This window comes from Callithrix jacchus, chromosome 9, assembly GCF_049354715.1.
Source record: "Callithrix jacchus isolate 240 chromosome 9, calJac240_pri, whole genome shotgun sequence".
NCBI classification, from domain to species: domain Eukaryota; kingdom Metazoa; phylum Chordata; class Mammalia; order Primates; family Cebidae; genus Callithrix; species Callithrix jacchus.
This window is the reverse complement of record NC_133510.1, coordinates 88,200,814-88,228,255: the sequence shown is the minus strand read 5'-3', so window position 1 is coordinate 88,228,255 and position 27,442 is coordinate 88,200,814. Positions and strand designations below refer to the sequence as shown.

At 43.7% G+C, this 27,442-nt stretch overlaps 1 protein-coding gene across 3 annotated transcripts; it reads right to left on the bottom strand.

Annotated features, from left to right (window-relative positions):
- Positions 1–1,720: 1,720 nt before the first annotated feature.
- LOC118144280 (DNA damage-regulated autophagy modulator protein 1-like) lies at positions 1,721–27,155 on the bottom strand. 3 transcript variants are annotated; one of them, XM_035257169.3, is made up of 7 exons: positions 26,629–27,155; positions 19,036–19,103; positions 15,611–15,753; positions 11,430–11,607; positions 7,290–7,348; positions 2,818–2,910; positions 1,721–1,857 (listed from the first exon to the last, which is right to left on the bottom strand). In XM_035257169.3, exons 1-7 carry the CDS (start codon positions 26,757–26,759, stop codon positions 1,813–1,815), a joined length of 717 nt encoding a protein of 238 aa, XP_035113060.1. In that variant the 5' UTR covers positions 26,760–27,155; the 3' UTR covers positions 1,721–1,812. The 3 variants fall into 3 exon arrangements, with proteins under 3 accessions (XP_035113060.1, XP_054094670.1, XP_054094671.1); XM_054238695.2 differs by lacking the exon at positions 1,721–1,857 and having other exon boundaries at positions 2,395–2,910; XM_054238696.2 differs by lacking the exon at positions 1,721–1,857 and having other exon boundaries at positions 2,395–2,910; positions 19,036–20,531; positions 26,629–26,743.
- Between the last annotated feature and the right edge of the window lie 287 nt (positions 27,156–27,442).

Sequence of the window (27,442 nt, the reverse complement as noted above, 5' to 3'; positions counted from 1 at the left end):
GTCAGGGAGCTGCTTGAGGAGACGGTCTGTACTTTTCAGGAGCTCAAGTGCTGAGCTGTGAGCTCCATCGTTCATTCAGGGCTGTTAGGCAGGTGAGTTTAAGTTTGCTGCAGCAGAACTTATAAAACCCTTTTTTTTCCTCAGATGCTCTGTCTTGGAAAGTTAGGGCTTTCTTTATGAGTATCCGTTGCACTGTCCTGCCTAGCTAGGAGGCAGTCTAATCACTATTTGCCTGCCGAGGCTCTGCCCTGCTACTGCGGGGTCCGCCCTGTTGCCGTGGGCTGCGCCCTGCTGCCGTGGGCTCCACCCTGCTGTCATGGGCTCTGCCCTGTTGGCGCAGTCTCTCTATTATGGTGGGTTGCCTCGTCAATGGCAGGCTGCGTCAGCAATGGGAGTGTACCTCAGTAAGGGCGGAATGCCTTGGTAATGGCGGACGCCCCTCCCCCACTGAGCTGCATCATCCTGGATTCAGCTGTGCCTGCAGTGAAACTCTCAACCCCGAGCATTTCGAATTGCCGTTTTTTTTTGTCCCTGTGGGGCTGGGACCCACTGAGCCTGATAACCTGTCTCCCTGCCTCAGAGCCCTTTTTCTTTTCTTTTTTTTTAAGTTGAACGGTTGACTCTCTCCCAGGTGTTTCAGTCACCTGCTGATAGGGCACCGGGATCTGTGTGATTTCCCGTGCAGCGACCCACTGCACCGGCTCAAATGTCACTTTTCGGGAATCTCCTGGTCTGGCTCACTGTCCAAGTTCCGTTGAATCAGATGGATATGCTAATCTGCCCTCCCAAATCTCAGATTGCCAGTTTAACAGGGCACCCAGACCAGTGCATTTTGTGCAGAGTGCCCCTGCATTGCGGCGCTGGCAGAAACGGCCACACCAGCCAAAAGGGCTTCTCTGGCATCCCGTTTCTCTCCTACACCTGGGAATTTCCTTGTTCTGTGGGCAATAAAGATCCGCCTGGAAATGCGGCTTGGACTCACCCTCTGCGCCTTCACTGAGAGCTGCAATCCTGAGTTGTTCCTACTGTGCCATCTTCTTTTTTCACAATATCCTTTTTTTTTTTTTGAGATGGAGTTTTGCTCTTGTTACCCAGGCTGGAGTGCAATGGCACAATCTTGGCTCACCGCAACCTCTGCCTCCTGGGTTCAGGCAATTCTCCTGCCTCAGCCTCCTGAGTAGCTGGGATTAGAGGCACGCCCCACCGTGCCCAGCTAATTTTTTTTGTATTTTTAGTTGAGACGGGGTTTCACCACGTAGACCAGGATTGTCTCAATCTGTTGACCTTGTGATCCACCTGCCTCGGCCTCCCAAAGTGCTGGGATTACAGGCTTGAGCCACCGTGCCCGGCCTAGAAATTCTTAATGAAATTTAAGTCCTGGATGTACTGCAGACACATCCCAATAATCAGGGTGTCATGAACACCCTGTCTGTCCTCTGTAGCACTTCTAGAAAAGGCCTGCAACCTTCACTGAGTGAGGTCCAATTCTTCTTCTTCTTTTTTTTTTTTTTAGATGGAGTTTTCGCTTTTGTTACCCAGGCTGGAGTGCAATGGCACGATCTTGGCTCACCGTAACCTCCGCCTCCTGGGTTTAAGCAATTCTCCTGCCTCAGCCTCCCAAGTAGCTGGGATTACAGGCACACGCCACCATGCCCTGCTAATTCTTTTGTATTTTTAGTAGAGACGGGGTGTCACCATGTGGACCAAGATGGTCTCGATCTCTTGACCTGGCGATCCACCCGCCTCAGCCTCCCAAAGTGCTGGGATTACAGGTGTGAGCTACCGCACCCAGCCTGAGGTCCAATTCTTTCTTCAGACCTCATCAAGGCATTCTATGGATTTTTTTTTGGTGAAACTCTATTTTAAAAATGAAAAGAAAATGGTCTAAAATAAGTTAAACAATCCCAACACTGACAATGACATCAGCATTGACAATCACATTTCCAACAGCTTTGCTCCACTTTAGAAATGATCTCACTATAGTTTGTGCTATGCTTGAGTCAGATCCTAAGGAATTTTCTTGGCTTTCCATATCCTTTGAGTTAATAATTCACTTGTTTCAAAATGTAAGATTTTTCCTGTGGACAAATCTAATATAGCCCCACCTTCTCTCTGCTTTGGGAATATTTTTAAACAACACACTTTTATTTTTTAAAAGATATATTTACTTTCTTACATTTAGAACTAGTAATAGAGACCCCCTAAAAGAAAACAACCAGGATTGCTGAAGGCGGTGTCTCACACCTGTAATCCCAGCACTTTGGGAAGCCGAGGCAGGCAGATCACGAGGTCAGGAGTTCAACACCAGCCTGGCCAACATAGTAAAACCCCATCTCTACTAAAAATACAAAAAGTTAGCCAGGTGCAGTGGCAGGTGCTTGTAATCCCAGTTACTCAGGAGGCTGAGGCAGGAGAATCACTTGAACCCATGAGGTGGAGGTTGCAGTGAGCCAAGACTCTGCTATTGTACTCCATCCTGGGCAACAAAGCAAGATTCCATCTCAAAAAAGAAGGAAAGGAAGGGAAGGGAAGGGAAGGGGAGGGGAGAAAAGGAAAAGGAAGGAAAGGAATCGGGATATAACTATCAACATCAAACAGCAGAGGACATATGAAAATCTCTTTGCAGGGAGAGCTGTTAAAGATGCCTCCTGTTGGGGAGAAGCTAATGAATGAAGGTGCGCAATTTTTACATATTTTTGTCAAACACATTAAGAATAAAAAGAAAATGCCCTTTTTAAAAATGCAAAATGTCTTCAGTGAATTTTTACTAATCCTAATTGTCAGCAATTTAAAACGTTTGAATTGATAAACACCTACCTGGAAATCTGGGATGAACGTTAGGAAGTAGAAATTAAAACCAAAGGCCACTGTCCATTCACAGATTGCACACACTACATGATATACATAATCCTAATGGCAATAATAAAGAAATAGAATTTAGCCTCAAAAGATTCACTTTAATGTACATACTGAAATAACTCCGAAGAGGTTCGAAAAAAGGAAAAAGCTGTCCAGTGAGCATAAGTCAGAACTTTGAGGATATACGGTAATCACAACCACGTTACTGAGTGTCAGGGCACCTGCCCACTGAGAATGCAAAGGCAGGTTTTCCAAAGTTCTTTCTGGCTTCCACAAACTCTCGTTTTACGATTGAGTTTATCACTTCAAAAGGTAGACTAAGGACTACCAAATGGCTGAGACAGGGAAGCAAGTTTGGACTCAACAGAAGAAAGAACTTTCCATACAAGGCATGACTTGGTCTCCCTTTGCTGGGAATCCCTAACTGTAAGAGTACACTTAACAAGCGCTCTTGCCCCAATATTAAAAAAAAAAAAAAACAAAAAAAACCCAACAAAACAAAAAATGCCAGGTGCAGTGGCTCATGCCTGTAATCCTAGCACTTTGGGAGGCCAAGGTGGGCGGATCACCTGAGGTCAGCAGTTCAAGACCAGCCTGGCCATCATGGTAAAACCCCATGTCTTTAAAAAAAAAAAAAGCACCCTTGTGGTTGTTCCAAAGAATTTGTGTTACCATCTAGACAACCTGGCTGACTAGCCCCCTAGGTTTCGTGTTTTCTCTGTTTATATAGAAATGTTCATTCAGAAAATAGTTCTCCTTAACCTCCTACATACAGCTACCAAGAAGATGCTAAATAAAAAACATCCACATGTTAACTGTGTATCTTCGTGGAGGCAAAAATGAGAGAATGGAGGCCTGTAATCCCAGCACTTTGTAAGGCCGAGGCGGGTGGATCACTAGGTCAGGAGTTCGAGACCAACCTGACCAACATGGTGAAAACTTGTCTCTAAAAAAAAAAAAGAATGAGAGAATGGAGGCCAAGGAGAACAGCTTAAATCAGAAGTTCCAAACTCAGCTGCATATGGAGGCCAGAAAATTAATAATAATAAATAAAATTAATGGTTGTGAAAAGAGAGAGAAATTAGGGGGCTCACACCTCATCAGCTCAATTCCATGGGAAAATAGTACACTAGTGTTGCTTTCAGAGAGGTTTGAAAAAAAAAGTGTGTGTGTGTGTGTGTTGTCCATCTGTCTGTGTGTGTATGTGTGTGATATCTCCTGATTTTTCAGTGCTAGAAACTAATTTTACAAGTGTGAGCCAAGTACAGTGGCGCACACTTGTATTGTTAGCACTTTGGAAGGCTGAGGCAGGAGGATCACTTGAGCTCAGGAGTTGGAGACCAGCCTGTGCAACATAACAAGACAAGAAAGAATTAGCTGGGCATGGTGGCCTGCACGTGCAGCCCTAGCTACTTGGGAAGCTGAAGTGGGAAGATCACTTGAGCCCAGAGGGTAGACGTTGCAGTGAACCATGATTGTGTCACTCTACTCCAGCCTGGGTGACAGAGCAAGACTCTGTCTCAAAAATAATAGTAATAATAAAATAGAAATAAATAAAATTCTAAGTCAAAAATGCACATCTGCATTCTGACATTAGCTGACATGCAAATGAGGCCTGGGGACTGTCTGCATGCCTGTGTGATTTCCTGCTTCACTTTCTGCTCTGCTGTAGGCTAGAAGGGTGAGGAAACGTGCTGGATCACAGGGCAGTTCTTTTTTTTTTTGAGGCAGAGTCTCGCTCTGTCACCCAGGCTGGAGTGCAATGGCATGACCTCGGCTCACTGCAACCGCCGCCTCCTAGGTTCAAGCGATCCTCCTGCCTCAGCTTCCTGAGTAGCTGGGATTACAGGTGCTCAACCACACCCGGCTAATTTTTGTATTTTTAGTAGGGTTTTTCCATGTTGGTCAGGCTGCACAGGGCAATGCCACGGTGACAGCTGTTTTCTTTGATCCTGTGCCCATCCAGGCAGATCTGCTGGAGGCACACCAGGCCCGCAGACCACCACTCTTCACTCTGCCTGTTATGGTCACTTCCACCCACTGTTCTCATACTGGGTCACACTGAGAAGAACCTGACCAGCTTCCATTAGGAGGTAGAGAACAGAGGCTCCCTCCTGTTGGTGCCAGCACCAGGGGACCTGCCCCAACCCATATCATCTCTGAACAAAGAAGATGGCTTCTAAAAACAGAGGCAGAATTTTGGGAGGAATTTCTTAAGCATATTAATGAAAGTACATTGAACTAAGAGTCTGACTGCAGGCAAAGCCCTAATATCTTTTCTATGTGAAATTAGACAGTGAAATTAAAATTCTCACCCTCCCTACCAAGTAAGTCACTGCATATAAATGTGCTGCGAAAGCTGTAAAGCACTACACAGAAGTTTGGGGCAGTACCTAAATGATTATTCAGTGAATTAATGTAAAGGGATTTTTTTTACATCCTTCGATATTGGGAACAGAAGGAAATACAAGAATGCACAGTTATTTATGGGGTGAATAGAAAACCAAGAATTTTTCACATTTTTAAGGTAGAAAGTGGAATATAACAGATTTTTAATTGCCTGGGAGTATACTTCAATGAGCCCTACCCAGCAGCGGGTTTGTGGTAGAACCTCTCCCCCAAGTGGCTGAAAAGTAAAGTACACCTGAGCCACTGCTATGCGGTCCTGCTTTTGGAAAGAGGTTCTCACCAATGGAAAGGGGAACTGAACCCTCTTTACAGGATGGGGCTTATTACCCACACGTTAGGGGAAAGCCTAGGTCTAGACTAATTTGACCAATTTAATGTTTCATTTTAAAGAAGTTGCTTTTTTTTTTTGAGACGGAGTCTCCCTCTTGTTGCCAAGGCTGGAGAGCAGTAATGTGATCTTGGTTCACTTCAACCTCTGACTCCCATGTTCATGCGATTCTCCTGCCTCAGTCTCCCAGGTAGCTGAGATTACAGGTGTGAACCACCATACCTGTCCATTTTTTTTTAAATAGAGACGGGGTTTCATCATATTGGCCAGGCTAGTCTTGAACTCCTAACCTCAAGTGATCTGCCCGCCTCGGCCTCCTAAAGTGCTGGGATTACAGGCGTAAGCCACAGCACCTGGCCAAGGCCCACGTTTCTAACCTTGATATCTCATGATATCTGCAGAGTCATCAATTCTAACCAAACTCATCCACTTCCACTTACTAAATTATTTATCCCTGTTAGGGACCTTATTTCTGGTCAAGGAAATAAATTCTTTGGTTCACCTAAGATAAAATCCTCGAAGTTGTCTTTGATTCATCGTGCCACTTCATTCTCGTGTTAGTCATTTGCCAAAACCCACTGGATTTTCCCTATTTGAAATGCAAACTAGTAGAACTGCCTTCTCCTGGCCGTCCTCATGCCAAGCTCCCCAAACCATCCCAGACATTGCTTCTACCTAACACTCATCTAATAATACTCTTTCCATTTGCTTAACTGTTCAAAAGTCTTCAAAGTCTTACTCTGGTCATCTATGTCAAGTACCAGCCTCTCCTGCCTCTTACAGCCACTACTCCCTTGCACAGTTACCCCTGACTACATTGATTTCTCACTCTATCTTGAAATGAACTATCCACCACACTGGAGCTGGTGTTGTCCTCTCTACTTAACATTCCACACTCCCTTTGGCCACCAAATACCTTCATTCACACTGTCCCTCTACCCTCTTTTACTAAGCATAGATAGTTGAAATGTTTCAGAAAGCAATTAGAGGGCCGATTGTAGTGGCTCATGCCTATAATCCCAGAACTTTGGGAAGCCGAGGCCGGGGGATCACTTGAGGCCAGGAGCTCCAGACCAGCCTGGCCAATATGCTAAAAAACCCCATCTCTACTAAAAATATAAAAGTTAAATTAGACAGGCATAGTGGCGCATCCCTGTGGTCCCAGCTACTCAGGAGGCTGAGGCATGAGAATCGCTTGAACCCAGGAGGCAAATGTTGCAGTGAGCTGAGATCATGCCACTTCACTCCAGTCTGGGTGACAGAGCAAGGCTCTGTCTCAAAAAAAAAAAAAAGCTGGGCATGGTGGTGGGTGCCTGTAGTCCCAGCTACTTGGAAGGCTGAGGCAGGAGAACTGCTTGAGCCTGGGAGGCAGAGGTTGCAGTGAGCTAAGATTCCACCACTGCACTCCAGCCTGGGCAACAGAGCAAGACTCTGTCTCAAAAAAAAAAAAAAAGAGAGAAATCAGGAACTTAAAATTTTGAAAATAATTCCAGGAAGCATTTGGAATTACTCTGCTAGCTAATTACTGGATCTGCACTACCAAATGATTGGATGGCAAATTGATACATACTGTGTTTACTTCACATTTTGCACCTTGTTCTAAAAAACAGCAGTGATCTTCCCCGGACCTAGCCTGGCCACAATCTCATGTAACCACATCCAACAGCCACATTCAGAACAACTTAAATGTTACCTTTTCGCTTGGGTCCCATTCCAGCTTGGTTGTGGAAACTAATGAAGCACAGACAATCACTAAAAAAGGTTAAGAAAACTACAGCACAAAACAGTTCCTTTAATGTTAAAACTAGATTGTTCTCCTAATGATAAAATCATTATACAGTGTTAAAATGTTAATACCAACATTTCTACAGTCAAACCAGTTACATTAGTTTCTTATAAACTCGAATTTTAAATTCGATTATGAGAGTTAAATTACAACATGGAAATAGCTTTGCAATACTTTTTTCAGTTTGTATAGCAACATTTATTAATATTTGCGGCTACATGTTGTACAACCTGGCATGTTTCTGGATTTTCCCACTTTAACTTAGCTAAACAGCTAGTTAAAATTTTGAAAATAATTCCACAATTTGGAATTTGGTCAAAATGACTAATGTAGCAGTCTAAAATGGCTCGTTTTGAGTACTTCCCACCCTAAATACTATTTTCTCTCTCTCTCTCTTTTTTTTTTTTTTGAGCTGGTGTCTTGCTCTGTCACCCTGGCTGGAGTGCAATTGTGTGATCTCAGCTCACTGCAATCTCTGCCTCCTGCATTCAAGAGGTCCTGCGTCAGCCTCCCTAGTAGTTGGGATTACAGGTGCCCACCACCATGCCTGGCTAATTTTTTTGTATTTTTAGTAGAGACAGGGTTTCACCATGATGGTCAGGCTGGTCTTCAACTCCTGACCTCCAGAGATCCACTGCCTCAGCCTCCCAAAGTCCTGGAATTACAGGGGTAGGCCACCTTGCCTGATCTAAAATACTATTTTCAAGGTAACAGCTTTCAAGAAAATTGTAAAATTCCAAAGTGCCAGGGCTCGTACACAAAAACAAGCTACAGAAACTCAAACTATTATCTTTAAAAAAAACAGACTTTTGTTGGGTAATTGGGTATAAGGTGAGCCCTTCCTTCCTGGCCTAAGAGCTGGCAAATCAAAGCGATTCACCCTGTATCAGACTTCAGGGATGAATGACAAACCCCTACAGTCCAGCCTAATAATACCAAGGGCTGAGGCTCCTCTCCTCCATGGGCAATGCTTTCTGCACAAAGCCAGTGATAACCATTTTGATTGACTTAGAATGCAAAAGAGAAAGCTAGAGAGAAATAGGATGCTCTAAAAAGTCTACAAAATATTAGAAATTCAAAGTGTTAATTAAGCCAAGCAAAGTTTAGAGCCTCCTCTGAATTCAGTCAGTGACACCTCTCTTAACCCGCACCCCTCATGAAACTGTGCAGAGTTTAACACTTCTGATTCTCAAAATAAAAGAAGTAGAGAGCACAGAAGATTCTCTGATCATTTCATTACCACGCTTCTGTTTCTGATAGTTTAAAAGCCTCTTAATTCTTTAGTTTATTTGTTCTTAGTTCCGTCTTCAGTTCACCAGGTACCATTCTGGTCAAGCGAGTGGGAGGAGGGAAAACTTGGTCTCAGCTCTCAGAAACATCACAACTTTGTTGGACCAGACCCAGGGAGTGTAACATGGTAGAGAAAAAAGAACTGGGTACAGCCATGACTCCAAGGGAAAATTATTAATTCAGAATGGAATGGGAAAAAGCTTCATTCAGTGAAACTTGATCTAAGTTGTGAAGTTTAAGGAGCTCTCCAGAGCAGCACCATCCCACAGAAATATTATGTGTAATCTTAAATTTTCTAATATTATAATTAACTAATTCACTTATTTATTTTTGAGGTGGAGTCTCGTTCTCTCACCCAGGCTGGAGTGCAGTGGCAGGTGCCTGCCACCATGCCCCGCTAATGTTTCTATTTTTAGTACAGATGGGGGTTTCACCATGTTGGCCAGGCTGGTTTCGAACTCCTAACCTCAAGTGATCCACCCATCTTAGCCTCCCAAATGCTGGAATTACAGGCATGAGCTACCGTGCCTGGCCTATTTAAAGATGCTTTCAATTATTTGCAATGAAATATAAATAACACACTAACATTTAAGACAGGAGACCTTTTCATATAGATGAATTCATTCAAGTTAATCTGGTATAGGGTCATAATCCCTCTCTGTCTGGGGCTGCTTCCCATTGGCATGGCTCCTAATAAGAACTTCCTAGAGGCCAGGTGCGGTGGCTCACGCCGGTAACCTCGGCACTTTGGGAGGCCAAGGCAGGTGGATCACTTGAGGTCAGGAGTTTGAGAGCAGCCTGGCCAACATAGAGAAACCCTGTCTCTACCAAAAATACAAAACTTGCTGGGCATGGTGGCAGGTGCCTGTAATCCCAGCTACTTGGGAGGCTGAGGCAGGAGAATTGCTTGAACCTGGGAGGTGGAGGCTGCGGTGAGCTGAGATCACGCCATTGCACTCCAGCCTAGGCAACAAGAGCGAAACTTCGTCTAAAAAAAAGAACTTCCTAGAAATGAGCATAATGAGTAAGTGAAACTCTGAAGCCTGAAATGCTGACTTTGCTAAAACTCTCTGAGTTTGATATCTGGGGATCTGTTTCCAAAGTTGGAAGCAAGGAAGGTTTCCTGCATGGAGAAACTTTACTTGTAACACTACAACCACTGTTATACATTTTACAACTAACACAAGATACAAATGTGAAGGAGATACATTCAAAGAGGAAGTGTGCTTTTAATCTATAAGCAGAACAAGGAATTTGAGAAGCAACTGTCTTAGGAACAAGGGTATATATTTTGTTGGTAAATGTCTCAGTTCCAGGATTTGGCTACTCTGTGCTTAGAAATTTTGTAATTAAAAATGTCCTTCCCTAAGATGGAAGAAAAACCAAAATCATTCTTAGACTTCACATTTTGTAGTTTCTATTTTAGAAAAGAAACACAAAGCTTAATATTTAGAAGCAAGTGATGTGTTTTCACTCAATCTTGCTCACTTTATACCGTAATTCAACCCAGACTAACAAAATTGCTGCTAACGCAGTTCCGATTTTCCTACCATCTGACATTAGTCATCACTTTTTTAATGACCCTGCAGCTTTCTCTGATATGACTACAGATGGTATTTTGAAAGATGGGGAATTCTGCATCTCTTTAAGACCACAGCTTTTTTTCCCCCTTTGTTAAATATTTCATTAAAGAAGAGAAAAAGGAAAAGAAAGAAAAAGCTTTCATTTCCTCTAAATCGGAATCTACAAGCATTCTAAATATATATTTTCATGTCTTTTCACATGGCTGAGTTAGAAAATAAAATGGATTTCATTTTGAAAATGAAATTAGTGACTTTAAAAAGAAAAGGCTAAATGTATTTTAATTTACTCAGTAATAAGTGACCTAGAGCTTTTTAAGAATCTCTTCACATGGACGAGTAAATCAAACTGTCTTGCCACCTACGTGCAGGGAGGGGGAAAGTTTAGCCTTGAGGCACTTCATGGGGCTATTCCTTTGAGTACAGTATCAATGTTTGGTGTCTTTAGCCAAGCACTACAAAGAAAAATAAATATTTTCACATGGTTCATGAAACTGGCCCTGTGAGAAGGAAAGTAAACAGACTGAAGTGTTCTTACCTTTCCCACCTTCTGTCACACCATTCTTTCCCTCAAAGAGACTTTCGATCTAACCAATGCTGAGACATTTTCTTAATGATCTACGCTTTTATCCCAATTGTTTTTCTGAAAAATGTGGAAACTTGGTTCTTATCTTTTTTTTTTTTTTTGGCTGGGGGGAAGGGAAGTGTCAAGCTTGGCCAAACTTCAGTCAAGCTCCTGATACTTCTCCTAGGTCCATCTGTGCACTTCCTTGTAAGATCCAGTTTTAGCAAAGAACCCTGGCTAAGTCAGTTTAGCAAGGACCCCACACCTTAATATCTGATCACCCTTGGTATCTGGTTGGGTTCCTCCTCCTCCACCCTTCCCAGATGATGTCTGATCACATGGCCAGTACTCAGCAAGAATCATGTTAGGTTGGTTTGGCCCAAATTCCCCTTATCCTTGAGGTTTCCTTTTAGTACTTTTCCATCCACTGACCTCATCCTACTCCTTGACTATAAATTCGCACTTGCCAATGCTGTATTCAGAGAGCCCAATCTCTCACCCCAAGCATCAGACCCCATTGCAGTGGTCCCTATAAAGTCTTCATTATCTTTCTTTAACAAGTGTCATTGAATGCTTTATTTCTTTAACAACCACAAACGTGAAAAAGGATACTGAGGACGATAGCTGCGCAACAAACGGCAGAGATGATGATCCGTATATGGCATATCCAGAGACTGTTCCACTGGGGACACGATTTGTAAGAGATGATAGACTGTAGGAGAGTGTATATGGCACCGCAGACAAAAGCCAAGAGGGCGCCCACATCATGAACCACTGGCGCATTTAACTCCTGGAGAAAAAGTCACCAATGTTTGTTACTCTGGATGAGTCTGTCAATGCTGAGCCGTGAGCACTCACTCACTCTAGGCTGCCTTGAGCCGTTGTTCAGCACAGATGCAGCACTCCTTGGAAAATGTGGCTGTCTGACCACCAGAAGAAAAGCCTTCCAGGTGCTAGAATGAATGCTAAATAGTTGGTTGCTCCACAGCGAACCTGGACTCATGGGACAAGGAAAGGAGGAGGTCTGCCTTAGAGGTGGGAGTGCTGAGGATGGTGGGCTTCAGAGCCTGGCACACCTGGATTAAAAGTCCTGACTCCACCATGAGGCTCTGTGACCTTAGTGCAAAACCTTGATTTCTGTATCTAAAAATGGGCATAATCATCCCCGTCTTGCATGTTTGCAATGAAGATTATAGGATACACATCATATAACATTTTCTTTTTCTTTTCCTTTTTTTTTTTTTTTTTTTGAGACAGAGTTTCACTTTTGTTGCCCAGGCTGGAGTGCAGTGACATAATCTCTGCTCACTGCAACCTTTGCCACCCAAGTTCAAGAGATTCTCCTGCCTCAGCCTCCCAAGTAGCTAGGATTATAGGCACGTGCCACCATCCCAGCTAATTTTTGTATTTTTAGTAGAGAACTCTTGACCACAGGTGATCTGCTGGTCTTGACCTCCCAAAGTACTGGGATTACAGGCATGAGCCACTGCGCCAGGCCCATATAAAAATTTTGTGTAAAAGTATATGACTCAAAAAATGTAATAATGGGATCATATATTTATAATTTGAATAATTTTGAGCTATCAAAATGTCTTTGTAATTTTCACAACCTACTCATTGTTTGAGGATGTTATCTACTAAACTGAAAACACTCATTCCATATCTACCACATATACATCAGCAACAGTATAACTGTAAGCCCAACTTCGTAAAATTCATAATAATTGAGGGGTGGAATTTTCTAATAACATGCAGCATATAAATGTGCAGATTTTATGTATGGTGACAGAATCATTTTTCAGCTTGCAAAATGGAACTGCAATACTACGTTTTTCTCTTAAGCAATTTCTTTACATCGACGTTGGTGCTTTCTAAAATGAATGTGAATCCCATCTTTTATGACTTCCACTTGCCTTTTTTATTACAGAAATTTTCATTTGATGTAATCAATAAACTTTGGTATGATATGATTGAAAAAATAATAATAAAGTACATGACTCATTCCATGATGGTGCCAAGGGTGGTTTGGGGATTTTAGGCTCCCTGCTCCCTGATAATCCCTACTCATTCCTCCCAACGCACCCCAAATGAACACACTATCTAAGTAAAACCACTGCTTTTGCCATGCAAAAGCACTTTCTTCTATTTCTTCTTCTCCTTCTCCTTCTCCTTCTCCTTCTCCTTCTCCTCCTCCTCCTCCTCCTCCTCCTCCTCCTCCTCCTCCTCCTCCTCCTCCTCCTCCTCCTCCTCCTCCTTCTCCTTCTTCTTCTTTTTTCTTCACTTTTTGGGTTTTTTTGAGACAGGGTCTCACTCTGTTGCCCAGGTGGGAGTGCAGTGGCATGATCATAGCTCACTGCAGCCTTGAACTCCTGGGCTCAAGGAATCCTTTCACCTCAGCCTCTCAAGTGGCTGGGACTACAGGCACATGCTACCCTGCCCAGTTATGGCTAATTTTTTTTTTCAAAGGCACCTTCTAAACAAGTTCCCTGTCCCCGACCATCCTGTAACCAGCCATTTCAACTAGAAGGCAGCCCCTATGCCAGTCTAGGAAAAAGTTGGAGCAGATCCTGTATACACTCAGAATAACCAACCAGGCACCTCACCTTCGGCTCCTTTCTCTCTCTCTTTTTTCTTTTCTTTTTTTAAATCTCACTCTGTTGCCCAAGCTGGAGTGCAATGGCAAAATCTTGGCTCACTGCAACCTCCATCGCCTCCTCCAAGCAATTCTTTTGCCCCAGCCTCCAGAATACCTGGGATTATAGGCATGCACCACCATGCTCAGCTTCTTCTATTTTCATAGAGACAAGGTTTCTCCATGTTGGCCAGGCTGGTCTCGAACTTCTGACCTCAGGTGATCTACCTGCCTCAACCTTCCAAAGTGCTGGGATTATAGGCATGAGCCTCCATGCCCGGCCTCAGCTCCTTTAAATGTGCACTGGGCACCATCCTTCCAGTAGAAGAACATTAAGATGGAACCACTGGGTCTTGGCTTAAATTTGAAAATGCAAGCTTTGCTAAGGGCAAGTTAAAGTGTTGTGCAGGAGAGCCTGGTTTTGGCCACAGCACCCCTTGGCCCCAGATCACCATGAACATGCTCTTCCCCCAGCTTTCCTCTGACCTAGGCCACCTTGGCTCCCCTAGCACCACAGTGTTTGCCATCCAGACAGTTCAGCCTCAACCTGGAGCACAAATGAACTGATATTAAATTGTCATTCTCCACATAAGAAAGGAAGATGCAGAAAAAAGACCTTTTAACTTATTTCTAAGGAAATATATTTTCAAGTATCAAACCTAGCAATAGGGAAGAAATTCATTACATGATTTCTATTATATTCAAATATGACCACATGGACACTCTGCAACACATCGTATAGTTTCTGTATACCTAAGATACCTAGCATGGGCCAGGTGCAGTAGCTCAAGCCTGTAATCCCAGCACTTTGGGAGACCAAGGCAGGAAGACTGCTTGAGCTCAGGAATTTGAGAGCAGCTTGCGCAACATAGCAAGTACTCATCTCCACTAAAATTTAAAAAAATCATGGCTGGGAGCAGTGGCTAATGCTTGTAATCCCAGCACTTTCAGAGGCCAACGCAGGTGGATTATGAGGTCAGGAGTTCGAGACCAGCCTGGGCAACATGGTGAAACCTCATCTCTGCTAAAAATACAAAAAATTAGCTGGGCATGGTGGCGTGTGCCTGTAATCCCAGCTACTCAGGAGGCTGAGGCAGGAGAATTGCCTGAACCCAGGAGGCGGAGGTTGCGGTGAGCCGAGATCACACCATTGCACTCTAGACTGGGTAACAAGAGCAAAATTCCATCTCAAAAAAAAACCCCTTCTCTGCCATGCATTACTTATCTCATCTTGGGCAAGTATTAACCTCTCTGGGCCTCCATTTCACCATGGATAAATAGGGAAAATAATAGAGCATATCTTACAAGGCTTTTACTATAATTGTAGGAATTAAAATATGGGATATTTCAATAAACGTATCACAGGAAAATTTCAGTAAATGTTTGCTGTTATGAAAAACAGAATGCATACTGCCATAAAAGATAAGGAAATGTCACCAAGAGCCTCCTCTTTGAACACCAGAAGGTTAAATGGTAGAATTGGTAAACACATGCAAATATTTTCATACCCTTAACAAAATCATCACAGTAGTTGAGGTGGCTCCCCCAACACATCAAACCACATCTATGAGAACATGGAGCAATGCAAAGCCCAAGGCCTCTTCTGAATCACACACTCTCACATAATTATGCAAATGTGCACCCCATTTCTCCCAAGTACAGAACTGACTTTCAAATTTTATTTGTTTTGAGATGGAGTCTTGCTCTGTTGCCCAGGCTGGAGTGCAAGTGGCACAATCTCAGCTCACTGCAACCTCCACCTCCTATGTTCAAGCGATTCTCCTGCCTCAGCCTCCTGAGTAGCTGGGATTACAGGTGCGTGCCACTGTGTCCAGCTAATTTTGTATTGTTAGTAGAGACGGGGTTTCACCATGTTGGCCCGGCTGAAAAATGTGCCCAAAGATTTCCCTTGAACTCCTGACCTCAGGATCCGCCTACCTTGGCTTCCCAAAGTGCTGGGATTACAGGCGTGAGCCACTGTGCCCCGCCCTAACTTTCAAATGTTAAAAGTTTGTTTCTAAAAAGTGGACTAACCCCCTTATTGTAAACTCATCAAGCATTTAATGGCTATAATGGCATAGTGTGCCTCTTGCATTCCTGCTACTCTCCTCAGACACATACACTCCACCGCTCCTGATAACTGAAAAGCTTCAGCTTTTACCTCAAAAGTGGCGGCAATGCTCATTCCCATACACCCCAACAATCCCAGAAATAAAGACACCAAGTTAAGAGCAGGAGTGCTGAAACAGTAGGTTCGATTCTTCTTCTCTACTATTTTATATCTTATGTATATTGTGGCCGCAGCTGAAAAAGAAGAGAACTTTGATGAATGTTCATAATTTGATTTCTTTAGAATGAAAAACAGAAGCAGCTTCATATCACATGTACTGATGACAAGTCTCCCCACTTTCCCACCCCTGTCCCTCCTGACTCCATCTTACTCTCTCCCCAACATGGACACACACACACACACACACAAACACACACACACACATCTTGGCTGTTGTCCTTTTCATGTAGATGCTATTATAGTACATGCATTATTCAGTGACTTGCTTTTTCTACTTAACAATGTAGCAGAGAGATCTTTTCATGTAAGTACAAACAGATTTACTTCATTGTTTTCGGGGGTCTCATGATGCTCTATGGTATGAGACACTATATTTATTTCATTGTTCTCCTAAAAATGAATTTCTACATCGTTTCCACATTTTTCCTGCTACAAACAACATTCACTGAATATCCTTGTATACAAATCTTTGGGCACACTTTCAGGTGTTTCTGAAAGATGGGTTCCTAGGAGCAATATTACTGGGTCAAAAAAACACGCACAATTAAAATGCTTAGAAACACCTCCAAATTGCTCCAAGGACAGTTAACAATTTAGACTCCCACTGGCAGAATTTGAGAGCAATGTTGTATGCCCTTGCCTTTTTATTCCTTTTAATCTGATAAATGAAAAATGCAACCTGTTGGTTTAATTTGCATTTCTCTGATGATTAGTGAGATTTAGCAATTTTCAGCATTTCTTCTTCTGAGAAATGCAGGTTTACAATTTTCTTTTTATTCTTCTGTTGGGCTTATCTATTTCTAATTTGTAGTTACTTTTTACACACTATGTCCATTAGTCTATTATCTGTTATAAACATTGCACATTTTTTATGCTCTGCTATTTGTCTTTTAACAATGTTTCTTGTATTTTCCATCATTTAGAAGTTTTAATTTTTATATACTCATATCAGTCCATGCTTCTGGGTTTTGTGTAAGTTTCTATTCCAAGGTTTAAAAATATTCTCCTGTAATTTAATTACCACATAGTTTTGCTTTTCATGTTTACTAAACTGCAATTGGTTCTTGTGTATGATGTGAGGAGGATAGTAAAGGTATTTTTTTCGAAACAGCAAGTCAATTAACCAAATATCATTTGTTGTAATTTGGCAATAAAATGTAGCTTCCATGAGAGCAGGGGTCTTGTCTGTTTTGTTTGCTGTTGTGACCTCGACACTAAGCATAAACAAGCAAAAGCCTATCATATAGTACGTTCTTTGTAAATGTTGAATAAATGAATAGTTATAATTTTTTATATGTGTTCCCTTTAACTCAGCAAATTTATAGAAAAACAAAAATATGCAAAGATATATTTAAAAGATGTTCACTTCAATACTGTAACTACAAAACACCAGAAATAGCCTAAATGTTGAACAATAGGGGACTAATTAAATAAATCATAATACATCCTTGCAAAGGATAGCATGCATGCATGGTAAGTATAAAGTATAAAGACATAGTATGGTGGCCATAATATATGCCTGAATTTTTAAAAAGCAGGCTAAAAACTAACAACTTATCATAATATTTTTTTTTTCTTTTGGCAGCAGGGTCTCACTCTGTCAACTGGGTGGGAGTGTAGTGCCGCAATGATGCAGCCTTGACCTCCTGGGCTCAGGCAATCCTCCCACCTTACCCTCCGAAGTAGTTGGGACTATAGGCACACATCACCACACCCAGCTAATTTCTTTCTTCTTTCTTTCTCTCTCTCTTTCTTTTCAATTTTTTGTAAAGATGGGATCTCACTACATTGCCCAGGCTGGTCTTGAACTCTTGGGCTCAATAGATCCTCCTGTTTCAGCCTCCCAAAATGCTAGAATCATAGGCATGAGCCACTGCACCTAGCTCACACAGACTATTTTAAATGAATATATTAATGTCACCTTCTGCTTTATTCAGAAGCAAACGCCATATTTATCACTTGCTGTGATAAAATAATCTCTCTGTTTTCCAAGTTGGGATTCATGGCAAAGATGGCATAAGAGGGCACTAGGATTGACAGACTCCATATTCCTACTTCCCCTTGCTCACCTCCAAAACCTTAGGACTACAAATGGGTGATGTGGTGAAACTTTGCCACTACCAAGTAGGACAAACAAATTCTAAAGATGCCAAGTCGCTAAGTAGGGTTAGCATCACTGTCCCTTCCCACCCTGTACCAGTACAGAGAAACAGAAAGCGCTGGTTATGCGATAGGCCCTTGGCAAACACATGATTGTTCCATGGGGGTAGATTACAGCAGGACTAAGAGAAAAAGCCCTGCATCTAACATCTATATACTTGGATCGCCTTATAGAAGACTGAGCCTTACATTAATTGTGCAATAGTTGTAATTACTGTGCATTACATTAATTGGCTCATGATGAGGTTGTATCCTATCAACTGCATCTCAGGTGTATCTGGGGAACTGAAAAGAAAAATCATACTATTTCTTGCTTCACCTTTTCCCTTTCTCTAACAGGTAAGATAGTGCCTTTGTCAATGGTTCTCAAACTTAGTGAGAATCCAAGTCCCTTGGAGTGCTTGTTTAGAAGGCACAGTCATGAACCCACACTCCCAAAGGTTCTGGCTGAGTAGTGTGGCATCTAGTTGCCTTCAGACCACACTTTGAGAAACTTCGCTTACGCACTGGGTGTCTTTGGTTTCCATAAGTGTCTTGAATATAAATCAACATTTTTAAAACCCAAATTACACTTAAAATCCATTCCAGAGTTTGGTATTTAAAACCACCTACAGAAAATCCTGTTATAAATTACTAAATAAAGTATAGTTCTCTAATAAAGCCATAATTTTGGATATCTTTTCATTTCAGTTTCTCAAAATAGCACAAAAATCTAGCTGCAAAGGTTGTGCTTTTTAAAAATTATACACCAGGCCGTGTGCAGTGGCTCACACCAATTATTTCAGCACTTTGAGAGGCCAAAGCAGGTAGATTACTTAAACCTAGGAGTTCAAGGCCAGCCTGGCAACATGGCAAAACCCCATCTCTACAAAAAATTAGCTAGGCATGGTGGTGTATGCCTGTAGTACCAGCTACTCTGGGGTGGGAGAATTGCCTGAGTTGGGGAGGTCAAGGTTGCGGTGAGCTGTGATCACACCACTGCACTCCAGACTGAACAACAGAGACCCTGTCTCAGAAAAAATAAATAAAATAAAATAAAATAAAATAAAAATTATACACAAAGTAAAAATAACACATCTGACTTCACTTGGAATTGTGAGCTTTTTGATTATTTATAATAATTATTGTGTACTTACCAAGAAGTGCAGAGATGTTCATCATAAATTTAAAAATATCACTCTCTGGAGGTATTGTTCCTGTATCGCTGGCAAAGAGAAGAAATATCCAAATTATTAGAGAGAAATTCAGTCCAGACCTCTGAGAAGACATGTAATTGGCAAGTTTTATATCGTGTTTCTTTTAGGTGTTCAGCCACTTTGAATTTCAATGATTTGGCCTGATTTTGTTCTAAAGTATTTTCATTTTGGCTCTAAAAGATCTAAAATTTATTTGTGTACCATGAGAGATTCCATAGTAAAAAGTCAGAAAATGTTTAAATTGAATGGTGTTGCCATTTCTCAAATGATCAAACCCATAACCTTGATATGTGTTCATTCTCAGTGGTAAATTGTGACTACCTTGAAAAAAAAAAACTGATCTAAAATCATGTTTGAAGCCAGGAGTGGTGGCTCACACCTGTCTGTAATCCCAGCACTTTGGGAGGCGGAGGTGGGAGGATCTCCTGAGGTGAGGAGTTCAAGACCACCCTGGCCAAGATGGTAAAACCCCACCTCTACTAAAAAAATACAAAAATTAGCCAGGCATGGTGGCAGGTGCCTGTAGTCCCAGCTACTCCAGAGGCTGAGACAGGAAAATCGCTTGAACTTGGGAGGCAGAGGTTATAGTGAGCTGAGTTGGCAGCACTGCATTCCAGCCTGGGTGACAAAGAGAGACTTGGTCTCAAAATAAAATAAAATCATGTTTGAAAATTCTAATATTGGGATGTTATGTAAACACATCACTTTATTTTCTAATAACAGATTTTATTATTTGCTGAAAATATTATGATAAAAAGCTGAGGAATATTACTGATCTCTAGGAGTATTTTATGGAAATAATAAGGTATCTAGGGTATACTAATTGTGGTAAATTATTTTAACAAAAATGTTGCTGTAAAACATTTTTCAGGTATAGTCTTTCAATTAATTAGTTGAGTTGGAAAATACTGTTTGACATGTTCTTTTTTTTAAAGATGGGGTTTCTCCATGATGGCCAGGCTGGTCTTGAACTCCTGACCTTAGGTGATCCACCCACCTTGGCCTCCCAAAGTGCTAGGATTACAGGCGTGAGCCACCATGCCTGGCGACATATTCTTTTTTTTTAATTGTTATTTTTTTTATTATTATTTTTTTTATTTTTATTTATTTTTATTTTTTATTGCATTTTAGGTTTTGGGGTACATGAGCAGAACATGCAAGACAGTTGCGTAGGTACCCACATGGCAGTGTGTTTTGTTTCCTTTCTCCCCTTCACCCACATTTGGCATTTCTCCCCAGGCTATCCCTCCCCACCTCCCCCTCCCACTGGCCCTCCCCTTTTCCCACCAATAGACCCCAGTGTTTAGTACTCCCCTCCCTGTGTCCATGTGTTCTCATTTTTCATCACCGGCCTATGAGTGAAAATATGCGGTGTTTCATTTTCTGTTCTTGTGTCAGTTTGCTGAGGATGATGTTCTCCAGATTCATCCATGTCCCTACAAACGACACAAACTCATCATTTCTGATTGCTGCATAATATTCCATGGTGTATATGTGCCACATTTTTCCAATCCAGTCTATTATCAATGGGCATTTGGGTTGATTCCAGGTCTTTGCTATTGTAAACAGTGCTGCACTGAACATTCATGTACATGTGTCCTTATAGTAGAACGATTTATAGTCCTTTGGATATATACCCAGTAATGGGATTGCTGGGTCAAATGGAATTTCTATTTCTAAGGCCTTGAGGAATCGCCACACTGACTTCCACAATGGTTGAACTAATTTACACTCCCACCAACAGTGTAAAAGTGTTCCTTTTTCTCCACATCCTCTCCAGCATCTGTTGTCTCCAGATTTTTTAATGATCGCCATTCTAACTGGCGTGAGATGGTATCTCAATGTGGTTTTGATTTGCATCTCTCTGATGACCAGTGACGATGAGCATTTTTTCATATGATTGTTGGCCTCATATATGTCTTCTTTCGTAAAGTATCTGTTCATATCCTTTGCCCACTTTTGAATGGGCTTGTTTGTTTTTTTCCTGTAAATCTGTTTGAGTTCTTTGTAAATTCTGGCTATCAGCCCTTTGTCAGATGGGTATACTGCAAAAATTTTTTCCCATTCTGTTGGTTGCCGATTCACTCTAGTGACTGTTTCTTTTGCCGTGCAGAAGCTGTGGAGTTTCATTAGGTCCCATTTGTCTATTTTGGCTTTTGTTGCCAATGCTTTTGGTGTTTTATATTTTTTTTTATTTTTTAGAGACAGGGTTTTGCTATGTTACCCAGGCTGGTTTTGAAGTCCTGAGCTCAAGGAATCCTCCTGCCTCAACCTCCCAAAGTGCTGGTGTGAGCGTCTGGCCAACAAAATCTATTTTCTATTAGTGCCAAGCTTTAACTTATTTTTTATTTTCAGGCGGCTCACATAGCAACTTTCCCACTTTGATGGCCAAAGAGCTGCCAACATGAAACAATGTGTACCCATTTTGAGTGTTTCTACATCTGTAAACAGCTCTGAAATTCAAGTAATGAAAAACTGATCACGTTGACAATGATGCACTTGGAAGCGTTTGAAGAATTCCACAAGGAGCCTGTGTGTGCAGAAAGCAGGAACTTTTTAAGTTTTGCGAACACTTCATATTTAAACTGGAGTATAAAGAAGTTAATAGGTCGGGCGTGGGGGCTTACACCTGTAATCCCAGCACTTTGGGAGGCCGAGGCAGGTAGATCACCTGAGGCCAGGAGTTCGAGACCAGCCTGACCAACATAGTGAAACCCTGTCTCTACTAAAAAATATAAAAATTAGTTGAGCATGGTGGCAGGCACCAGCAATCCCATCTACTCGGGAGGCTGAGGCAGGAGAATCGCTTGAACCCAGGATGCGGAAGTTGCAGTGAGCCAAGATCATATCATTACACTGGCCTGGGCAACAGACCCAGACTTCATCTCAAAAGAAAAAGAAAGAAAAGAAGAAGTTAATAGCCTCCCTTACAACAAATGCCTTTATTCCAAATTAATTCAATCTCAACATCACTGATAATTGCAAGAACCTGAAGGGTTTAGAATTCAGGCTGGGTGCAGTGGCTCACACCTATAATTCCAGCACTTTGGGAGGCTGAGGCAGGAAGATAACCTGAGCTCAGGAGTTCAAGACCAGCCTGGCCAACATGGTGAAACTCTGTTTCTACTAAAAATACAAAAATTAGCTGGGTGTGGTAGTGGGTGCTTGCAATCCCAGCTACTCAGGAGGCTGAGGCAGGAGAATCACTTGAACCCGGAGGCAAAGTTTGCAGTGAGCCGAGATCACACCACTGCCCTCCAGCCCAGGTGACAGAGTGAGACTCAGTCTCAAAAAAAAAAAGAAACTGAAGGGTTTAGAATTTAGCACTTTTCCCATGATAACCATTTTTCACGCTAAAGGAATGCTGAAGTGGAAGATGGCCTTCTGAGCACAATGCTGAATGGGCACGGAGGCAGGAATGGGAACCAAAAACGGAGGAAAAAGCAGAGGCAGCTCATTACCCTGGGCAGCACTTTTGCCAGACAATTAACTCTGCCAGGTAAATCAGGCCTTCCTGCCAAGGAACTTTTTAAGTTTTGCTAACACTTTATATTTAAACTGGAGTATAAAGAAGTTAATAGGGCCGGGTGTTGGTGGCTTACACCTGTAATCCCAGCACTTTGGGAGACTGAGGCAGGCAGACCATGAGGTTACAAGTTAAGATCAGCCTGGTAAACATAGTGAAACCCCATCTTTACTAAAAATACAAAAAAGTAATCAGGTGTGGTGGTGGGTGCCTGCAATCCCAGCTACTTGGGAGGCTGAGGCAGGAGAATCACTTGAACCCAAAAGGCAGAGATTGCAGTGAGCCAAGATCACGCCACTGTACTCTAGCCTGGGCAACAGTGGGAGACTTTGTCTCAAAAAATAAAAATAAATAAATAAATAAATAAATAAAGAATGATCAGGGCAGGTCTCATCACGATAATAACATTTAAATAAAGGAGGTACATGAAAAAGTCTGCAGGATGGTAACATTTGAACAAAGCAGGTAAGTGAAAAATAGCTGCAGGAAGAACACCTGGGAGAGGGAACAGCCACTGCAAACGTCTTGAGAAGGACGGGTACTTGATGCATTTAAGGCACAGGAAGGCCAGTGTGGTTAAAGGGAAGTACAAAGAAAAGGGGTAGAGGAGAGGAGGAGGTGATGAGCTAAGAGATAAAGTCAGCCTGGCAAGGGGGTGCACACTTTTAATCCCAAGTGCTCAGGAGGCTGAGGTGGGGGGATTGCTTGAGTTCTGGAGTTCAAGAGCAGCCTGGGCGACATAGCAAGACCCCATCTCAGAAAAACAACAACAACAACAACAACAAAAAACAGATAAGGTCGAATATTTCAGGGCCAGTGGATGAATATAGAGTTACTTCCATCACTTCTCTATGTTTGGTTCTTTTATTGTGTTGAGAAAGAGTCTCACTCAGTCACCCAGGCTGGAGTGCAGTGGCACAATCTCAGTTCACTACAACCTCTGCCTCCCAGGTTCACGTGATTCTCATGCCTCAGCCTCCCAAGTAGGTGGGACCACAGGCATGCACCACCACGCCCAGCTAATTTTTTGTATTTTTTAGTAGACACCACGCCCAGCCTTCTTCTCTCTGTGTGGTTCTTATCCACATCCTGCTGCTGCACCAAGGACTTGTGTTCTAGGAGGAGGCAGAGGCCATCCAGTACTCCAGCTGCTCAGGTAAGCAGACGGCAAACAACCCAAAAGCCCCAGGCACAAGGGAGCAATCAATATATGTGTTTGTTGTGGGTTGGCTGAGAACTCCTGGCAACAAGAGGGCAATTCCATGCCTTTTTCTCCTGTCATTCTGCTTTTCCTAAAGGCTTCCTTGTTAAATGTTAAGCCCCTTCCTTATAGTGTCTGTGGTTCACCTTGTCAGTTTATTTCCCCATTTCTGAATGTTTCCCATTTCAACTTCACCTTGGAGTGATGTTAATCACAGCTACATCAGACACCTCCACGAACATTCAAAACCTGCCTTCTACAGCCTGGCCAATGCATGTCACATATTACTTATTATCTGTCCTCAACTTTCAGATCCGGGACGGACATGGCTACTATTTTCTCAATAAGAAGCACTGCAGGTGGCCAGGCACGGTGGCTCACACCTGTAATCCCAGCACTTTGGGAGGTCAAGGCGGGTGGATCACCTGAGGTCAGGAGTTCAAGACCAGCCTGATCAACATGGTGAAACCCTGTCTCTACTAAAAAGAAAAAAAATTAGCCAAGCATGGTGGCTCATGCCTCTAATCCCAGCTACTCGGGAGGCTGAGACAGGACAATCACTTGAACCTGGGAGGCGGAGGTTGAAGTGAGCCCAGATAGTGCCATTGTACTCCAGCCCGGGCAACAAGAGCAAAACTCCATCTCCAAAAAAAAAGAAGAAGAAATGTGGGCTTGGTGTGGTGGCTCATGTTTGTAATCCCAGCACATTGGGAGGCTAAGGCAGGTGGATCATCTAAGTTCAGGAGTTTGAGACCAGCCTGGCCAACACAGTGAAATCCCATCTCTACTAAAAATACCAAAAAAAGGTGCTGGGCACAGTGGCTCCCACCTGTAATCCCAGCACTTTCAGAAGCCCAGGAGGGCAGATCATGAGGCCAGGAGTTCGAGACCAGCCTGGCCAACATGGTGAAACTTTGTCTCTACTAAAAATACAAAAATTAGCCAGGCGTGGTGGCACATGTTTGCTGTACCAGCTACTCCAGAGGCTGAGGCAGAAGAATCACATGAACCCTGAAGGCAGAGGTTGCAGTGAGCCAAGATCACACCACTGAACTCCAGCCTGGGCAACAGAGAGAGATCTGTCTCCAAAAAAATACAAAAATACAAAAAAGGCCAGGTGCAGTGGCTCACGCCTGTCTCCCAGCACTTTGGGAGGTCGAGGCAGGTGGATCACAAGGTCAGGAGTTTGAGACCAGCCTGACCAACATGGCGAAACTTTGTCTCTACTGAAAATACAAAAATTAGCCTAGTGTGGTGGCACGCGCCTGTAATCCCAGCTACTCAGGAGGCTGAGGTGGGAGAATCGCTTGAACCCGAAAGGCAGAGGTTGTAGTGAGCTGAGATTGTGCCACTACTCTCCAGTCTGGGTGAGACTCCATCTCAAAAAAAAAAAAAAAATTAATTGGGTATGGTGGCGTATGCCTGTAATTCTAGCTACTTGGGAGACTAAGGCAGGAGAGTTGCTTGAACCCAGGAGGAGGAGGTTGCAGTGAGCTGAGATCACACTATTGCACTCCAGCCTGGGCAACAGAGAGAGATGCCATCTCTACAACAACAACAAAAAATTAGCTGGGCATGGTGGTGTGTGCCTATCTACAGTCTCCAGCTATTTAGGAGGCTGAGGTAGGAGGATCAGTTGAGCCCAGGAGGTCGAGGGTGCAGTGAGCTTGATCCCACCACTGCATTCAGACTGGGCAACAGAATGAGACTTTGTCTGAAAAAAAAAATGCAGCACTTCAGGTAAGCAGGTCTTTACTTTTACATGAGTCTAGAGGGATCTATTCTGCCTTCGAAGCAAGATGATGGTGCTTAGGCCTGAGATGTGTCATGAGAAACCAAGCCCACATTTCTTCCAAGCATAATACCAGATGCAAGGCCTAGGCGTAGTGGCTCACACCTGTAATCCCAACACTTTGAGACTTTGGGAGGTCAAAGCAGGAGGATTGCTTGAGCCTAAGAGTTTAAGACCAGCCTGGGCAATACAATGAAACCTTGTCTCTACTGAAAATTTTTACAAATAATTTAAAAATGGAAAAAAACAAACAAACAAACAAAAAACCAAAAGGCCAGATGGGAAAGTCTCCTCGATACACAGAACATCTTCTTTCATAGGCAAAACCACCACCACTGCTGCAAATTTGCTTCTATGCAGTATTCTACCTATTGTTCTCTTTCTTGCATCTTTTAATGCTAGTTCCGCTGGGAACAGTGGCTCACACTTGTAATCCCAGCAGTTTGGGAGACCAAGGCAGGAGGATCGTTTGAGGTCAGGAGTTGGAGACCAGCCTGACCAACATAATAAAACTCTGTCTCTATTAAAAATACAGCCTCCCCCCACCCCCAAAATGACAAAAACCACAGAACATTGTTCACCAGACAGAATGGCTGCAGGAAAGAAGCCGCCCTACATTTTCTATCATAGCAGTAACAAAACTTGGGTGTCACCAACCTTATCATCTATTCACCAACCAATGCAGGTCCAGAGGGGTCACGGTACTTAGATAAGGATGGATGGTTCTAATGTGTAACGAATCCTGCCGCTATAAGAAAGGCACTACGCTGGAACCCACCTGAGGAGGATCACGCCATCGTTCCGTGCTCCAGGTACAGGCAGAGGTTCTCAGCGCCGCACCCGCTGCCTCCCTAAACACCCCAGGCTGCAGGGAGCACCTCTCCTCCTGCTCACACCTCGGCCTGACGGCGGGACGCCCCCAGCTGGGTCCGGACGCCTTCCCTCCACCTCGGCAGCGCTCCCTGTGGCGCCTGCGCCTGCTCCCGGAGCCCTGGCGCCCACCCTGCCACTCACCTGATGCAGGGCAGGAAGGGGTTGACGTGCCCGGAGAGCGCGGCCACCATATAGGAGGTGAACAAGGTGGCTGACGACCAGGTCACCAAGAGGAAGGGGAGGAAAGCCATTCTCCTGAGGAAGCACAGCATCGTGCCGCCGCCTCTGCGGATAGAGCGCTGCTCTCAGCGGGGCCGGGCACCAGGTTGCTCCAGGTTGCTCCGGGCTGCCTGTAGGCGGCGGCCGGGCGCGGACGGTCACGGGCGTCGGGACAGGAAGACTCCGCGACGGGTGGGGCAGGCCCAGCCTGGGAGGTAGGGGAAGCGCGGAGAGCAGAGCGAGGCGGCGGGCGGCGGGTGGCAAGGTGGCGGGGGGCGGGCGGCGGACGGTTAGGCGGCAGGCGGCGAGGCGGCCGGCGACTAGGCGGCAGGGCCAGGGTGAGTGGGGCGCGGGAGGCCCGGGCTTGTTGCGAAAGCAGTGAAGCCACAAAGCTGCCCGGCAGGGTCGGAGGCGCGCAGCGACTTCCCTGGGGACCGGATGACAGAGCCGCTGGGGTCCACTTGCTTTCGCTTTTTTTTTGAGACGGGAGTTTCGCTCTTGTTACCCAGGCTGGAGTGCAATGGCGCGATCTCGGCTCACCGCAACCTCCGCCTCCTGGGTTCAGGCAATTCTCCTGCCTCAGCCTCCTGAGTAGCTGGGATTACAGGCACGCGCCACCGTGCCCAGCTAATTTTTTGTATTTTCAGTAGAGACGGGGTTTCACCATGTTGACCAGGATGGTCTCGCTCTCTTGACCTCTTGATCCACCCACCTTGGCCTCCCAAAGTGCTGAGAT